This window comes from Carlito syrichta, unplaced genomic scaffold, assembly GCF_000164805.1.
Source record: "Carlito syrichta isolate Samal-C Ts95f unplaced genomic scaffold, Tarsius_syrichta-2.0.1 Scaffold316264, whole genome shotgun sequence".
Taxonomy (NCBI): Eukaryota; Metazoa; Chordata; class Mammalia; order Primates; family Tarsiidae; genus Carlito; species Carlito syrichta.
Window position 1 is genome coordinate 365,281 of NW_007260360.1, and position 17,680 is coordinate 382,960.

The following is a 17,680-nucleotide window of genomic DNA, read 5'->3' on the forward strand; positions in this document are numbered from 1 at the left end:
GGTATCAGCTCCTCCTTAAATGTCTTATAGAATTCTGCTGGAAAACCATCTGGTCCAGGGATTTTTTTGTAGGTAGTTTTCTTATGACATAGTCAATTTCCTTGATTGTTAATGGTCTATTTAGGGTCTCGAGTTCTTCTTGTTTCAACCTAGGCAGGTTATGTGATGTCAGAAAGTCTTCCATTTCCTTAAGATTTTCAAGTTTGTTTCCATACAAGTGTACATAGTAGTCTCTAATGATCTTTTTGATTTCTTCAGAGTCAGATGTGACTTCATCTTTTGTGTTTCTGATTTTATTTATTTGGGCTTTTTCTCTTTTTTTCTTGGTAAGTCTAGCTAGGGGACCATCAATCTTGTTTATCCTCTAAAGAACCAGCTTTTTGCTTCATTGATTTTTTTGGTATTGTCTTCTTGTCCTCTGTGTCCTGGATTTGGACTTTTATTTTGGTGATCTGGATTCTTCTGTTGAAGTTCGGGTTCTGGTGGTCTTGTTTTCCCAGCTTCCTAAGGTGACATGTTAAGCTGTTAGTTTGTGATCCTTCTGTTTTCTTCATGCCTGTTTGTATCGAGATTAATTCCCTTCTTACTACAGCTTTCACGGCATCCCAGAGATTTTTGGAAGATGTTTCTTCATTTTCATTTGTTTCTAGTTATCTTTTAATCTCTGTTTTGATTTCATCATTGACCTAGGAATTCTTTAGCATCATGCTATTTAGTGTCCATGTCTTTGTAGGTTTGGGGGGAACCTTGTTGGTGTTGATGTTTATTTTTATTCTCTGTGGTCTGAGAAGGTGCATGACAAAATTTTCATCTTTTGACATCTTTTGAGTCAATATCTGTCTGGGGACAGGGAGACACCCATTATCAACAAGGGTGCCTGAACAATGCATATATGTTTACCTAACCCTTAACTGTACCCCATAATTTTAAAATAAAACATATGCTTAAAAAAAGAAACTTGTTTATGCTTGATTTATGGCTATGTATGTGGTCAAACTTAGAGTACATTCTATGCAGTGATGAGTAGAATGTATATTCTGTGGTCGTTGGGTGGAGTGTTCTGTAGGTATCAATTAAGTTCATTTGGTCAAGAGTCAAATTGAGGTTCTGGATCTCGTTGCTGATTTTTTTGTCCTTATGATTTGTCTAGGGTTGAGTGTGGGATATTAAAGTCCCCAGCTATGATAGTGTTAGAGTCAATATCTTTTTTGAGTTTTTCTAGAAGGTGCTTTTTGAAAGTTGGTGCTCCTATGTTGGGTGCATATATGTTTAGGATAGATATTTCTTGTTGATGGAGCGAACGTTTTTTCATTATGTAGTGTCCTTCTGTATCTTTTTAAATTTTTGATAGCTTAAATGGTATTTTGTCTGAAATTAGGATCGTGACTCCTCCTTTATTTTGTGTTCCGTTCACCTAAAATTTCTTTCCCATTCTCTTACTTTGAGTCTGTGAGTGTCCTTTCTAGTGAGATGGGTCTCTTGAAGGCAATATATTGTTGCCTAGTGATATTTTATCCATTTTGCCCTTCTATGTCTTTTCAATTGTGCATTTAGTCCATTCACATTCAGGCTAATTATTGAAATGTGAGAGTTGATTCCTATTATAAGGTTCTTACAGAGTTGTTGTTGTTGTCCCTCTCTGTTTGTTGTCTTTCTTTTGGTTTTGGTATTGGTTCGTGTGTGTTTTACTCTTTTTCCTGTACTCCTGTGAGGAACGTTGTTGTTCTTTTTTCCTTTTCTTCTGTGTTTAGTACTTTCTTAAGTGTTTCTTGTAGAGGTGGTCTGGTGGCAGCACAAGTTCTTAGGGATAGGATATCTGGGAAAGATTTTAATTCTCCCTCACTGATGAAGCTTAGCTTGACGGGGAGGTTATTCTTGGTTGAAATTGCTTATCTTTTAAAACTTTGAAGATAGGGCTCCAAGCTCTCCTAGCCTGCAGGTTTTCTGTAGATAAATCTGCTGCTATTCTAATTGATCTTCCCTGGTAGGTAGTCTGGCCTTTTTCTCTTGCTGCCTTTAGGATTTTTTCTTTTATAGTTACTTTGTTTAGGCAGATTATTATGTGTCTGGGAGTTGGTCTTCTCATTTGTTGTCTTGCAGGGCTTCTCTGAATCTCTTGTGTTTGAATTTTCGTATCACTGATGAGATGAGGGAAGTTTTCTTCAATAATCTCATGGAATGTTTGTTCCCGGGTGGCATCTGTCTTTCTTTCTGTTTCAGGAAGTTCAATTACTCTTAGGTTTGGTCTCTTGATATAATCGCTCATCTCTTGAAGGTTTTGTTCTGTCTTTCTATGTTTATTTTCTATGTTTTTGACAGTTTGGGTTAGTTCTATATTTTGGTCCTCAAGTTCTGAGATTCTTTCTTCTATTTGGCTAATTCTGCTTTCCATGCTTATCAGTTTGTTATTTATTTCACTCACCGTATTCTTTACTACTGTTATCTCAGTTATCAACTCCTTGCTATTTTCTTCTTGTCTCTCCTCAATTCTTTGTAATCTCTCCATTAAAGTCTTGATATCTAGGTTTGTAGTTTGAGACTAGTCATGCTGGGGGTTTTTCGTTGTTTGCATTCTGAAGTCAGTTTTCTCAGTGTCTGCCCTCCCAGGGGTCTGTGAGAAATCCATATTCTTCTTTTGGTTTTTTTTCATTGTGTAGATTTTTCTATCTTCCCTCTCCCTCCCCTTCTTTAATTCTGGTTTTCAGGGAAGGTGGGGTTGCTTTTACTTCTTTTGTTCAATATCATGTTCTTTCTTTTGAAGGTCCTCTGGCTTTGTTCACTTTTGAGGCTGGACTGTGGGTTGAAGGTTGTACTTTTTGCAGTTTTGAGGTTTAATTGAGGGGGAAGCTGTGATTCAGAATCAATCTGCAGATTTCAGTATCCACCTATAGGTGTATGGGCTCACTGGAATCCATTTCTCACTGCCTTACAATCTGTCCATGCAGTGGGGTTTAGGTTTGCTCCCTGCAACAAAAGGAGGTATGAAAAAGGAAAATAATGGAAGAAGGGGGAGGGGTCAAGAGGAAGTTAGAGAGAGAGAAGAGTGAGAGGGAAAACAGACATACATACCAACTAACAAATGGAAAAGAGACCTGAGGCCAGAAGAGTGAAAAACAGATATACAAACAAAATTCCCTAACGTATACTGGTAATCACACAAAGACAGTCCAATAAAATCATGACTTTGATGTGTTTTTCCCCAACACAAACAGGTAGTCTAAATAAAAAAGTAAACACAAGTGAGCAAAACAAATAGTCAAAACAATAAAATCAAAAATCGAAATAAGAAACCAGACTAGCTCTGGAATCTTTCCTGAGTGTCTAAAGTCTCTTCAGCTCTGATCTCTAGCCTCTCTCCTTTGCTTTCATTGCAAGCAGATAGATTTACTCCAAGCTTGGGTTCGTTCCCTTGGCTTGCTACCTGAGAGGTCTGAGATAGGACTGAGTTGACTGTATCTGATTTAGCATAGGGGAGGGCCTTTTTTCCTCTGTTTAGTGACATTACCTTAGAAACCAAGGTGGAGGATGCTCCTAGATGGATGGGCAATGCAAATCTCTGCCTGGAAAATGGCCGAGGTGGGCATCTCCTCTTTCACAGATTCTTTCTCTCCACCTGTCCTTTCTCTCCACTCGTCCAGTCCATGGGTGATCCACTATGATGGGCTGTGGTGGTGTGTCTCCTGCGTCAGGCACCAGGGATCAGTGACACAGCTGGGCACTGGATCTGGTGTGCCTCCGGTGGCCTGGGGTGAAGGAGGGAGCTGAGAATTCCCTCTTCTGGAGCTGAGAGCTGAGAGCAGCTGATCGGCATCTCCTTAAGATATACTGTTCCCTTACACAACCATGGGGTCCCATGCTGGGTGCCTCAGCCAGAGCTGGGACTGGAGCTCCAAAGGGCGGGTGGTGAGTGGTGACAACAGCTTTGGGCCCTGCACAGGGCCCTTCAGCCAGGAACAGAGCTGGTATCTCTGAGGGGTGGGTGCCTAGAGCCTCCCTGGGTGACGGCATCTTGAAATAGGGCTGGGTGGGGGCCCAGAACCCAGGGCAGGGAGCTGGAACTCTGAGGAGTGAGCACCAGGCCGCTGGGCTGGGCACCCAGTCAGGGAGGGAGCTGGCAGCAGCTGAGTGCTGGACATATCAGTGTAGCCAGCAAGGGAACCCAGATCTCCACAAGGCAATATCCAAGGGCCTCCACAGGCAATGGTCGGTGGCTTGGGGCTGGGTGAGACATTGTAGCCGGGGAGGGAGCTGGGATCTCAACACAGCCATGTCCCGGGGCTGCCAATGGTGGAGCAGCAGCAACCAAGGGGCCCCAGTAGCTGGCCTTGTGTGGGACTGAGGGTCTCCAGGCCTCGGACCATTGTGGCTGGCGGTGGGCAGGGTGGTGGGGAAAGGAAAGTAACAGTCTTTTTGGAAACTTACTTTTGGAGAATCTCACAGTCCCACCTATGCCATCACTATCTTACTGGAATTCCTAGTGTAGTTTTAATTTGCATTTCTTTGATGATGAGTGAGTCTGAACATTTTTTCATGTATCTATTGGCTGCTCATATGTCTTCTTTTGAGAAGTATCTATTCGTATTTTTGTGACTTTGTAAAGGGGTTGTTTGTTTTTTTTCTTTTTAGCACTTTTGAGTTCCTTATAGATCCTAAATGTTAGGCCTTTGTCAGACGTGGGGTTGGCAAATATATTTTCCCAGTCTGTGAGCTGTCTCCCTGCTCTCTTGATGGTTTCTTTGACTTTGCAGAAGCTTGTCAGTTTGATGAGGTACCACCTGTCTATCTTATCTCTTATGGCCTGGGCACTTCGGGTTCTGATCAGGAGTTGATTGCCCGTTCCTACATCTGTAAGAGGTTCGCCTGCGTTTTCTAAGGTTCTTATAGATTGAGATTTTACATTTTGGTCTCTTATCCAGTTAGAGTTAATTTTTGTGATGGGGATAGGTAGGGGTCCTGTTTCAATCGTCTGTATGTGGTCAGCCAGTCTTCCCAGCACCATTTACTGAATAGGTCCTCCTCTCCCCAGTGGTTGGTGGTGGACGCTTTGTCAAAGATGAGTCGGTTGAGAAATTGAGGTTTTGCTTCTGCAAACACAATTCTACTCTATTGGTCTATATGCCTGTTTTTGTACTAATACTAGGTTGTTTTGATTACTGTAGTTTTAAAATAAAGTTTAAAATCTGGGAGTGTGATACCTTCTGCTTTTTTTTTTTTGCTGAGTACCGTTTTGGTTATTCGTGGTCATTTATATTTTCATATGAATTCCTGATGAAGCTTTGCTTAGCTGGGTAGGTTATTCTTGGTAGAAATTGTTTATCTTTGAGAACTTTCAAGATTGGGCTCCTAGCACTCCTAGCCCGAAGTGTTTCTGTAGATAAATCTGCTACTATTCTAATTGGTCTTCCCCGGTAGGTAGTCTGACCTTTATTTCTTGCTGCCCTTAGGATTTTTTCTTTTATACTTACTTTGCTTAGGTGAATTATTATGTGTCTGGGAGTTGGTTCTTCTCATTTGTTATCTTGCAGGGCTTCTCTGAATCTCTTGTGTTTGAATTTTCACATCACTGATGAGATGAGGGACGTTTTCTTGAGTAATTTCATGCAATGTTTGTTCCAGAGTGGTCTCTTTCTCTCTTTCTGCCTCAGAAAGTCCAATACTCTAGGTTTGGCCTCTTGAAATAGTCGCTCATCTCTTGAAGGTTTTGTTCTGACTTCCAAAGCTTCTTTTCTATGTTTTTGACAGTTTGGGCTAGTTCTATATTTTGGTCCTCAAGTTTGGACATTCTTTCTTCTGCTTGGCTAATTCTGCTTTCCATGCTTATTTGTTTGTTATTTATTTCAGTCACAGTATCCTTCACTCCTGTTATATCAGTTATCAACTCCTTCCTATTTTCCTCTTGTCTCTCCTCAATTATTTTTATTCTCTCTGTTAATGTCTTGATGTCTGGGTTTGTAGTATGTGACCATTCTGGGGCCTCTTCATTCCTTGTGTTCCAAAGTCTGTTTTCTCAGTGCCTACCTCCCAGGGGTCTGCATGAAACCTATATTCTTCTTTTGGTTTTTCTTCATTTGTGTAGATTTTCCTCCAAATTTTTCCTTTTTTTTCTTTTTCCTCCCCCTCTTCTGTAATTCTGTTGTTCAGGGATGGTGGGGAGGTTTTACTTCTGTTTGCTCAATCCCCTATTCTTTCTTATTTGAATCCTCTAGCTTTGTTCAATTCTGAAGCTGGACTGTGGGTTGGGGGCTGTACTTTTTTGCAGTTTTGAGATTTAATTGAGGGGGGAGCTGTTATTCAAATCCATCTGCAGATCCCAGTATCCACCGACTGATGTATGGGTACCCTGGAACCCACTTTCCACTGCCTTGCAATCTGTCCATGCAGTGGGGGTATATGTTTGCTTCCTGAAAGCAAAATGAGGTAAGAAAAAGGAAAAGAATGGAAAATGGAAGGCAGGTTGAGAGGAAGGTGGAAAGAGAAGATTAAGAGGGAAAATAGACAAATATACTAACAAATGAAATGATACACAAAGACAGAAAAGAGTAAAAAAAAAACCTAAAACATACAAACAATCTTACAGACACACAAGCCAACCAACATTCCTAATGATGTACTATTCCCCTACACAAATAGAGAGTCTAAAGAAAAAAATCAGTAAAATAACAGAAACAGAGCAAATATGAAAATGTTATCAATAACAGTAAGAAGAGAGAGAAAAGAGGTAAAAAGTGAGTAAAACAAACAGAAAAAAATAAAATAAAGAAAATAAGAAACCAGGTTCACTCTGTAATCATTCTTGGAAGTCCAACATCCTTTTAGCTCTTATCTCTAGCTCTCATCACAGGTTGGTAGGGTTGCTCACAGCTAGAGTCAGATACCCCAGGCCTGCTGCAGGAGTGTGGATCAGGTCTGGATTCAGTCGGCTTGCTGCCTTTCAAGTCCCACTCAGATCTGGCCTGTCTGTGTCTGATCCAGCATAGGGGAGGGTCTTCTGTCTCTCTCAGTTTGATGCGATTACCTTGGTCCCAAGTTGGAGTCTGGTTAGAGCTGGGCGGGGCAATACAGGTTTCTGCCTGGTTTTGGGGTTCTACCTGGTCAGGGGGCAAAGTTGGGGGAGGAGGAGTGCAAGACAGCTGGGCACTGCAGTTGGCATGGCATGGTGGGGTGGGGCAGTGCCACTGTCAGGGAAGCCCAAAGATCTGCAGGGTCAGGAACTGAGGGCACCCTAGGTGGGGCAGCTTCAGTGGCAGCAGTGGTGGCAGCCACTGATGATGCATGGGGCCAAGGAGAAGACTGGCAATGGCAGCAGCAGGCACTGGGGTAAAGCAAGAATCTTTATGGATACTCGCTTTCATGGACACTCTCACAGTCCAACCTGTCCCGTCGCCATCTTGCCAGAAGTTCCTCAGAACTACTTTTTTAAAAAACAGAATTATAAAGTATATACAAGGGTAGTGATGTTCCAAACTTTTTTTAAAAAAATGAATTTATCCTGCTCTCTTTTAAAGTATTATGTTTAGGTTCCTATTTTTTGTTTGTTTGTTTGTTTTAGGCTTACTCTTTTTTCTTTTTTTAAAAAATAACTAAATAAATTTCTTCAGGACAAACACTAGTTTATAATTGAATTTTAAAGCAGAAAAAGTAATGAGTTGCAACTTGAAATATTGTGAGCATTGCTATAATGCCAAAATAATGTAAACTTTTCTTTTATAATTAATACCTCTTTAAATAGATTGAATCTAGGAAACAGATGATTCTCTAAGAAGATTCCATATCACTAATTAGCATTAGACTATTTACTATTTTTATTTGGCTTTTTAACTCAAATACTGGAAACCACAGTAGAATTGCATTTATTATTCTATTATCTACTTGGTTGCTAGTTCTGGATTTGAAATAGTTCATTTCCAGTCTGGAAAAAAACAACTAAATATATGGAGCATTTACAGAGTACTAGATATTTCTATGAACATTTAAAAAATACTATTTTACTTAATTCTCAACAACCCCAACAGCTGTTATTATTAGTCTTCTTTTTCAGGTGAGGGGACAAGGCAAAGATATGCTAAGTATCTTGACTGAGAAAATAGTAAATTTTGTATTCCAACTCAGCCTAGGTTGTTCATGAGACACTATCAAGCCCAATTGCTACAATTGCTAATCCTTTTCAATATGGTGGCTATTGGAAAGCCCGGTCTCTATGTCCTCTGCTTATTATAATTTGGTTCACAATTATCTTGAATATTCTCATCCCTATTGTTAGTTCATTTTTCAAGTTCTATTAATACTACTCTTGGTATTTTGGTCCTCTTTACAATGAATTTGTAAATTTTTCTGTGAGAAATTGAAAACTTTACAATATTACTACATCTATCCAAAATAATTTTATATTTATTTATCTTTCTATCTTGATCTAAAATAATTTTATTATATTTATTCTAATAACTTCATGAGATTTTTTATTACTCTTATAAATGGAAATTTAAATTTTTTAAAAAATTGGTGAGATTTTATATATAAATACATATATATAAAATTGGGAGGGGTATACCTCATCAACAAGGGTACCTGCATGATCAATGTTTGTATATCTAATTTTCAATTGTACCCCACATCTTTATAAATAAATTTTTAAAAATTGGTGATACATACAAGGGGGGGGACCCAAAAAACCCATAATTTATTTATAAAAAGCTGTATTTATTCTTACATGTTTAAATTTCATTCACCTTCAAAATACTCTCCATTTGATGCAATACACCTATGAAGATGCTTTTCCACTGCTCAGAACACTTTCTTGAAGTTATCAATTTTGATACCTTGTAGTGCTTCTGCTGCTTTTGTTTCACTTCTTCCACATCAGCAAAATGTTTCCCTTTGAGGACTTTTTTCATCTGGGGAAACAAACAAAAAAGTCACTTGGGGTGAGATCAGGTGAATAGGGACGGTGAGTTAAGGAGTCATGCCATTTTTGGTTAAAAACTGCTGAACACGCAGCATGGTATGGGCAGGTGTGCTTATAAATCACCCATCATGTAATAGACAGATGCATTGAAAGAATCTCAAAAAAAAAAAAAAATTTCACTGATGCCAAATGCAGCCTCTCATAACAACAGTGCTTGCTGGTACACTGATACTGATGGAGTCCTAGAACACTTAAATAGTGGGGGAAACCTGTACCACAAGGGGCCTGTTCTCCAAAAGATAATTTCATTGTGTGTGTGTTGTTTTTTTTTTTTAATAAATTCCCCCTTGTATGTAACGTATTGGTATTTGGATATTTATATTATTTTTAATCATCTTAACAAATTCTGTTATTAGTTCTGAAAAGTAAAGAACTCTTCTCCTCTGGAATTTTCCTAATATTTTCTCACTTTTCGAAACATCTACTCCCATCTATTCTAGTTTTTGACTCATAGGGCCAGGATCTTTCTTTCTTACTAACTGTCCTTCATTCTATACTTTGTTTAATCATCTGTTCTTAAATAGTATGATATTGAGTACTTTTGAAATTGTAACAACATTCACATAATACTTTTTGTTCTATAAATAGAGAAAAATAGTTAACATTCTTAACCAAGTATCTTGCATTTAACACAATTTATCCTTCAGAATGAAGCTATAAAATTGGAAGCATCAAATAGGATTTTAAGGAAGAAAATAAAAGTAAGTTTTTTTGTGAACCAGTGTCTATCAATAAAAATATTCTCTTTAGTGCCTGCTTATTCTGTGTCATAAGCCAAAAATAATAATATAATACACTTTTTTCTAAGGATAATTTTCTGTAATGCTAGGAATATCTGTCCATGCAGACATTAGCTTAAAGTAAACTAAGGTTCAATGACAAAACTTAACCACTCAGTTTCAATGACTGACTGTGTCATGAGAGCTGATCATTCCACTAATCCTTCCCCATATTACATTTCAGTGTAATGTGTTGATTTGGTGACAAACATATAATGAGCTGGCTTCTCTAACAACTTTCAGGGTACCCCTTCAAAATACATACTAACAACTTGTTGCTTAACAGAGCATACTTCTACTGCATATCTATAACTCTGTATTATATAGTATTAATGAGTATGCCCTACATGGTTTTAGAAGTAACAATCTATTGGGAATCATTACTGCCATTATGTGTGATCAGTATCATGCCATTATACATGACCAAGTGATTTGTAATTCTTTGTAGGTTATTCAAAAACAAGTGGGGAATATCTTGGAAAAGAGTAAGATCAGCCAGAAGGAGCAGCAGTAAGTACTGATAGCATGATAAAATAATTAGAACAGCATCCTGCTACACTCAAAACCGTTCAATCAAAACTAGCTTAGACCAATGGGAGAGTTCACACTCATGAATGTTAGCCTTAAATAGACACTGAGCATCCTTTCATGTGCTTCAGAACACTTAGTCTAAGATTTAAATCTTAATCTGGATGTGTTATTCATCACATAGGAATAAATTTATTGGAAAAAGTTGACAAGTCAAGGATGAATTATCATGGGCAGGAGTCAGAAAAGTGGGTAACGTATGGCTGTGGGTGACTGTGTTTTCAATATATTACTCAGAATATTTCAGTTTAAAAAGTGACTGATTTTATTTGTTACATAGGTTTATACTTGACATAGTTTCTTTTCTTAGAGTTGGTACTGCAGTTCTATCTCAGGATTTTGCATTATTAAGAGTAACAGAAAACCATAAGATGCTTTAAATACAGAAAAACTTCTTTGTATCAACAGTCAAAAAGCCTTTTCTGTGTAGGTGGCCTCTGCTCTATGATATTTTCAAGGGACTAAGCCTCTTTGACTTTTCTTCCCTGCTTTCCTTTGAGTGTGATTTTCCTTCTCAGGGTCTCAGGCATTAAATCCATGTCCCAAGGAGAAAGACAGGAGAAGGGGAAGGACAGACAGCAAAGAGCTTCTTGTCATGAGGCTTTTCTGATTTATTTAACAAGGACAGTCCCTTCCAGGTATGCCCACGTCTCCTGACCAGTGCCATGTGACAAGGCCATCTGTCACTGTAAGGGAGGCCAGGAAATACTAACAATTTGTTGCTTAACAGAGCATTCTTCTATTGCGTATCTATAGCTCTGTATTATATAGTATTAATGAATATATCCTACATGGTTTTAGAAGTAACAATCTACTGGGGATCATAGAAATAGAACACCCCACTTTCCAACTTATGTTATAGAGAAATCCATGTAGTAAAAATATTTAGAGGGTGCTGATTGAGCCATGCAAGTGGATACAGGTTTTGCGATTCCTTACATTATGTTGAGTGTTCTCAAAAAAATAAATAAGTGGAGAGAGAAAGAAAGAGAGAAAGAGAGAGAGAGAGAGCGAGAGCGAGAGCGAGAGAGAGAGAGAGAGAGAGAGAGAGAGAGAGAGAGAGAGAGAGAACAAAGTTGACGAAGCATCTTCAACCACCTTGTCAATGGGAGTAAGTGGACCCGAAATCTAAACATCATTATGTTCATGGCAAATCTGCCTCTTCTTCCATGCTGTATCTGGTCTTGAAAATGCTGAAGGGAAATTTAACCACATATTTAGAAAATCATTGTCACATTCAAGACCAAATGCTACTAAAATAGCCTTTAAAACAATAACAGATAATTACAAATTCTCATCTTGTCTGTTTGGGAGTAAATGTGTCTTAAAATCAATGTTTATTTTGAAATTTTCTTTCATGCTTAATGTACTTTTTTCTAATTTATTGTATTGATTTTTATGCATTTTAAGGCAACTTTGGAAATTTATTAAGGAATTTGTAAAATTAGAAGAAACAGTAACCAACTCTCAAGTGAATGAAAACTGAGCAATGCAAGTACACAACTGCTGTGTGCATAGGATGGCTGTTTGCTGATGTACAAATTAACAAGATATATTTTGTCTTGTCAGCTTTAACTCCTAATAAAATTAATGTGGTATATGTAACCTACTCAGAATACTGAAATAAATGCATGATCACATATGATTAGTTTTTACTTTTGTATCCATATTCATAGCAATTCTAGTATGTTCTGCTTTCATTTAATAACTTTCCACTGTGGAAAATACTTTTTACTGTTTGATAAAAATAAGGAATTCAGCACTGCTATAATACAGGTGAAATTTGTTTATTTGCCAACAAAAATTATATATATGCATTTAATAAAATCTAGTAGTAATCTCATTAATATTCATTTAATTAAATAATCTTTACTGATTGAAATTGATACAGTGCTCCGCAAACGTCACAGCGCTAACATGGTGCTTTGCATTTCATGTCTCAGCTGTTTGTGATCCTCATGACAACCTGGGATTTGAGATTTTCTTAAATCTTCACTTGCCTTTATTCTAGTCTAGATATCTAGAGTAAAGATAAGTAAGTTTTCTTTGGGTAATCTTCTATAGGGTATTTTGAAGATCAAATGGAAATATTGAAGTACAAATAAGAGGGATTCAATCTTAGTTTGGAATAGAGTTTGAGGTGAGAGAGACAGAAAGAGAGAGAAAGAGGGAGGGAGGGAAAAAACGAGAGAAATAGCTTTGCATTTTATGGATCAGGAGATCATTGTCAGCAAGGTGCATTCCTCCCAGTCCTCTTTAAGTTCCATTAGTTATTTCTGGGTCATGACTCATTCTGCTTGTAGAGATAAAGTGGTGGAAGCCTCTTAAAGTTTTTTATTTTTATTTTTATTTTACCATGTATAGAAGTCAACTGGACTTTATAATGCTGACTTTGTTCTCTCTGCTCCAGTGGCTTTCTATTGGTTATTGTGTCCACTGGAATCCTCGTAAGTAGACAACAATTTTCTCACTATACAGGGGAGGGAACTGAGATGTGAAGTGGTGAATTGATTTGCTTAAACTGCCTTGTATGTGATAGACCTGAGATCTGAACCTAGGTTTGGCCGACCCAGTTCCCTTATCTCCCAATCATGCTGTATCTTGCACACACATGACTGGGAGAGATACAGGGAAATGAAATTATTGATTGTCAAACAGTGACATAAAGACCAATTGCTCTAAACCAACCAAACAAACGAGCTGTATTTAGTTGTTTGCCAAGCAACAAAGCGCAATTTACTCGAGAGCTTCAGTCTCTAGTGGGAAAGCAAAGAGTCAGATATAGAGGAAAAGGTGCATGCTATTCCATATTTGGAGAGCTTTAGGCATTACATTCTGAGTCGATTTGTGGTGAGGGTAAAGGAACCGGAAAGTCCCCTATTTGGGGGAGGATTGGTCATTATTTTAGCCAATGTCACAAAAGAGATATGAGATTGGTTAGAATAAGGCTTTATTAAGATCAAAGTCTTGTAGCAGATGCTTTGATATGTGCATTACTGGGACTATTAAAGTTTTCTTCTAAAACCGATTAAAAATCAGCCTTACTGTTGCTGGACGTGGTGGCTCACACCTATAATCCCAGCACTTTGGGAGGCTGGACTACTTGGTGACTACAATAAATACAATTCATCTCTGCAATAAATATATTTTTAAAAATAGCCAGACAGCTACTTGAAAGGCTGAGGTAGGATTGCCTGAGCCTAATAGACCAAGGCTGCTGTGTCCATGAGCATACCACTGCACTCCAGTCTGGGTGACAGTCTGGGTGACAGAACCTCCAACTAAAAAAGAAAATCCTACTATTTATTATTGTATTAAATAAATATTTATTATGTCAACACTCAAGTATATTTCAGACAGCTTGCCAGTAGTTGGGAATACAAAAATTAATAAAACATGGTCCCAGTCCTTAGGGAGTTTGTTGTACAGTCCTGTGAAAGGAACAATGACCAAGAAAAAAAAAATCTAATAAAACTAACTACAAGCAAGGATATGGATAGGCAGACTCTTATCCACTGCTAGAGCAAGTATATTGATAAGAGCATTTTGGAAAGGAATTTGGCAACAAGTTGTATGAATCACTGAGTATCTGTGTGTTCCCAATATACCAGCCCTTCTTGCATTTAAGCAGGACCATTTTGGGGCCAATATGGAATACTTGTGATAACATATTACAAGAGAGGTGAACTCTGGAAAGGCTGGCTTATTTGTAAAGGGAACTAGAGAATAAAAGGTGTAAAAAATTTGGATTTTTCAGTGTGGAAAAGTGAACTACTTTGAGCCTACAGTTAAGAGATGAGATTAAAAATATCTATAATCTGATTAAACATCTGAAGAAGTAGACTACAGGTATGGCCTTCCCAGCAAAGCCTTGCAGCTTCCAAGAAAGTATCTTTGAGTACAGGATGAGAGATGGGGAGTGGCAATCAGGAAGCAAAGAGAAAGATTAAGAGTTTCACTAAGTGAATGGTAGACACATTTTCAGTATATCTATTGGAAGTCTACTGAGTTTTTGAAGGTGGCTTACTGCCAAGGAAATCAAGCACCTCAGGTAAGAAAAGTTCATTACTGTTCAAAACCCAAATGGTTGATCCTTGACCTTCCATGAGGAGGAAGAAAGAAGCTGAGAAAACTGTGTATCTTTCAAGGAGGTGTATTCCCGAGTCCACTTCAGATGTGCCCTGGGGGAGACATAGGAGGGCTCACTCAGGAGCAAGGACACTGCACAGAGAGCTTGGGCTAGAGTGTTGAATCAAGAAATATCACCTGCTTCATGGGAGGAGACTTTGCATTGTCTTCTCTGCAGGGTTTTAGAAATGCTATAGACCAAGGATAGCTCTATGTGTATCCTATTCTTACCCTTTCTGTGTGAAAATTCATTTGTAAGGTTATTGCAATAATTCTGGTTTTTAGCAGAGAGACAACTGTGTATCCCTCAGAGACCTTGGACTTAAAGCTGAATGTAATGACTAGATAGGAGCATGTTCTATGCAAGGAAAGAAATGGTCAAAAGGACATTAGTAATCAGAAGTGTTAGACTATGAAGACATTTCCTCATTGTGGAACTGTGGTGAAAGTCTAACATTCCAGGTGAAGAGACCACTAGGACATTGGTACCTTGGTGAATCTGGGTCCTTGAATAGAGACTACTACTTTGAACATATAACATGGTAAGATATATGGTTTTATACCAGGCCATTGGATATTGGGGTTGATTTGCTACTGCTGTGTAACTTCATCTAGGCTGATCTGCTAGAAATGTTTACCTTAAAGAAACTCAGGAACATGTACACAAGGAGACTTATCTTTCACTTTCTCTCTCACTCTGTCTTCTCTATTTGTCTCTCTGTCTGTCATCTTTTCATGTATCTAAATATCTGTCTGTTGATGTTCACTGGTGAACTGTGATAGTGGAAAACAGAAGCAACTAAATAGTCCCTGAGTAGAGTAGTCATGGTCCTAGTGATCAAATCTGTAAATGAAACACTATGGAGATGTTAAAAGAAATAGAGCTATACATGTCCAACCTTGGTAAGCCTCAAAACCATAGTATTGGGTGGAAAAACAAACAAGCAAGATTTAAGAGGGTATTTATATTATAGTATCATTAATATAAATATAAACAATGTGTATAATTCAACCCACAGTGGTATGAGGCTTACTAATTCTACGATGTTGGTTAGCTATAGGGAAGAGAGGAAGGAGAAAAGAGAAGAGAGTTAGACTGACTTTGATATTTTGCTATCTATAATTTTTATAATGAAAAATTTGAAGTAAACATTGTATGTCAAGATCTTAATGTCTGCTTAATATTCATAGTGGAATCCTAGGCATTAGATGTTATATTCTGTACATTATAATAAATATTATAACATTTATTAAGTACTTATCACATACTAGACTATGCACTTTACCTGTATCATACTAATTTATGTACTTTACCTGTATTAATTCATAAGTGACTCTATGTGCAGGTATAAGTTATTATTTTTATTTTATAGATGGGAAACTATTTATTTAAAGTGTTTCAACATTTAAATAAAATATATTTTATAAAATAATAAGTGCAATAGTCTATGAGTCTTTCATATATTTATAAATAACGTAAGGAAAATATAAAGATGACTTTGAAGAATTCATTAGCACTACCAATGCAGAGGTTGGATTAGAAAAGCTGAATAACATTTGAATGTTTGAAAGATGTACCTTGGAAGATGAGTTGTCATGTTGGAAATGGTGTTTCTAGGTAGAGTGAGCAGTTTTAGTGAAAACAAACAAACAAACAAACAAACAAACAAAAAATTTATAAGAGCCTCATGACAGGGATAAACTCTCACATTGCAATAATCAGCCTGAACATGAATGAACCAAATGCACCACTGAAAAGACTTAGAAAGACAAACTGGATGAAAAAGCATGATCCAACAATATGCTGCTTCCAGGAAACACAGCTCACTACAAAAGACACCCACAAACTCAAAGTTAGAGGATGGAAAACAAACTTCAGCTGAATGGAAAACAAAAGGCAGGCATTGTAGTTTTAATATCAGACAAAATGACTTTCAAGATACCAAAATTTTAAAAAGATAGGAAGGACACTACATGATGATAAAAGGTTCAATTCATCAATAGGAAATATCCATCTTAAACATATATACACATAACAGAGGAGCACCAGGTTTTATAAAGCAACTACAAAGTAAACTAAAAAAAAATTGACTCTAACACTATCATAATTGGGGACTTAAATATCCCACCAACAACCCTAGATAAATCATTGAGGCAAAAAAGATCAATGAGATCTGGAACCTAAATTTGACACTTGACCAAATGGACTTAATAGATGCCTACAAAACACTCCACCCAACAACCACAGTATATACATTCTACTCATCACTACATGGAACATACTCTAAGATCAACCACATTCTTGGCCATAAATCAAGCATAAAAAATTACATAAGATCGGAATACTGCCATGTCACTTCTCAGACCACAGTGGAATAAAAATAAATATAACCACCAAGATCCTCCAAAAGACAAGGACACTAAATAGCATAATGCTGAACATCTCCTGGGTAAACACAGAAATCAAAACAGAAATTAGAAGATTCCTGGAAACAAATGAAAACAAAGACACATCTTACCAAACCTCTGGGATGCCATGAAAACAATACTAAGAGGGAAATGTATAACTCTATGAATACATATCAAGAAAACAGAAAGATAATGAGTTAACAGTTCAACAGATCATCTGAGGGAGCTGGAAAGGCAAGACCACTACAAACCTAACTTGAACAGAAAAGTCTAGATCACCAAGAAAAAGGGCCCCCCAAAAGAGAGAGAGAGAGAGAGAGAGAGAGAGAGAGAGAGAGAGAGAGAGAGAAATCCCAAATAAACACAATTAGAAACACATAAGATCAAGTCACAACTTACCCTGAAGAAATACAAAAGATTATCAGATATTAGTATGCACACCTGAATGGAAACAAACTCAAAAACCTAAATGAAATGAGAACTTTCTGACATCACACAACCTCCCATGGTTGAAACAAGGAGAAGCTGAGAGCCTAAATAGACCAATAACAAATTGGGAAATTGGTTTCATCATAAGAAAACTACTTACCAAAAAAAAAAAAAAAAAAGCCCTATTCAAAGTATTCCCGACAATCAAGAAAGACAAAACTCTCCCCAAATCATTTTATGAAGCTAATATTAGACTGATAGCCAAACTGGGCAAAGACCCAACAAAGAAAGAGAACTACAACCCAATATCCCTGATGAACATAGTTGCAGACCTTCTCAACAAGATTTCAGAAAATCAGATCCAAAAACACATCTCAAGAATTAT

The 17,680-nt window shown here is 37.5% G+C and overlaps 1 protein-coding gene across 1 annotated transcript in view; it reads left to right on the forward strand.

Annotated features, from left to right (window-relative positions):
• Nucleotides 1-10,255, forward strand: part of CUNH6orf118 (chromosome unknown C6orf118 homolog) — a 27,935-nt gene extending 17,680 nt beyond the window's left edge. Inside the window, exon 7 of the mRNA XM_008074002.1 lies at nucleotides 10,190-10,255. Within this exon, the coding sequence (XP_008072193.1) occupies nucleotides 10,190-10,255 (66 nt within the window). The remainder of the gene's footprint in view (nucleotides 1-10,189) is intronic.
• Nucleotides 10,256-17,680: the final 7,425 nt, after the last annotated feature.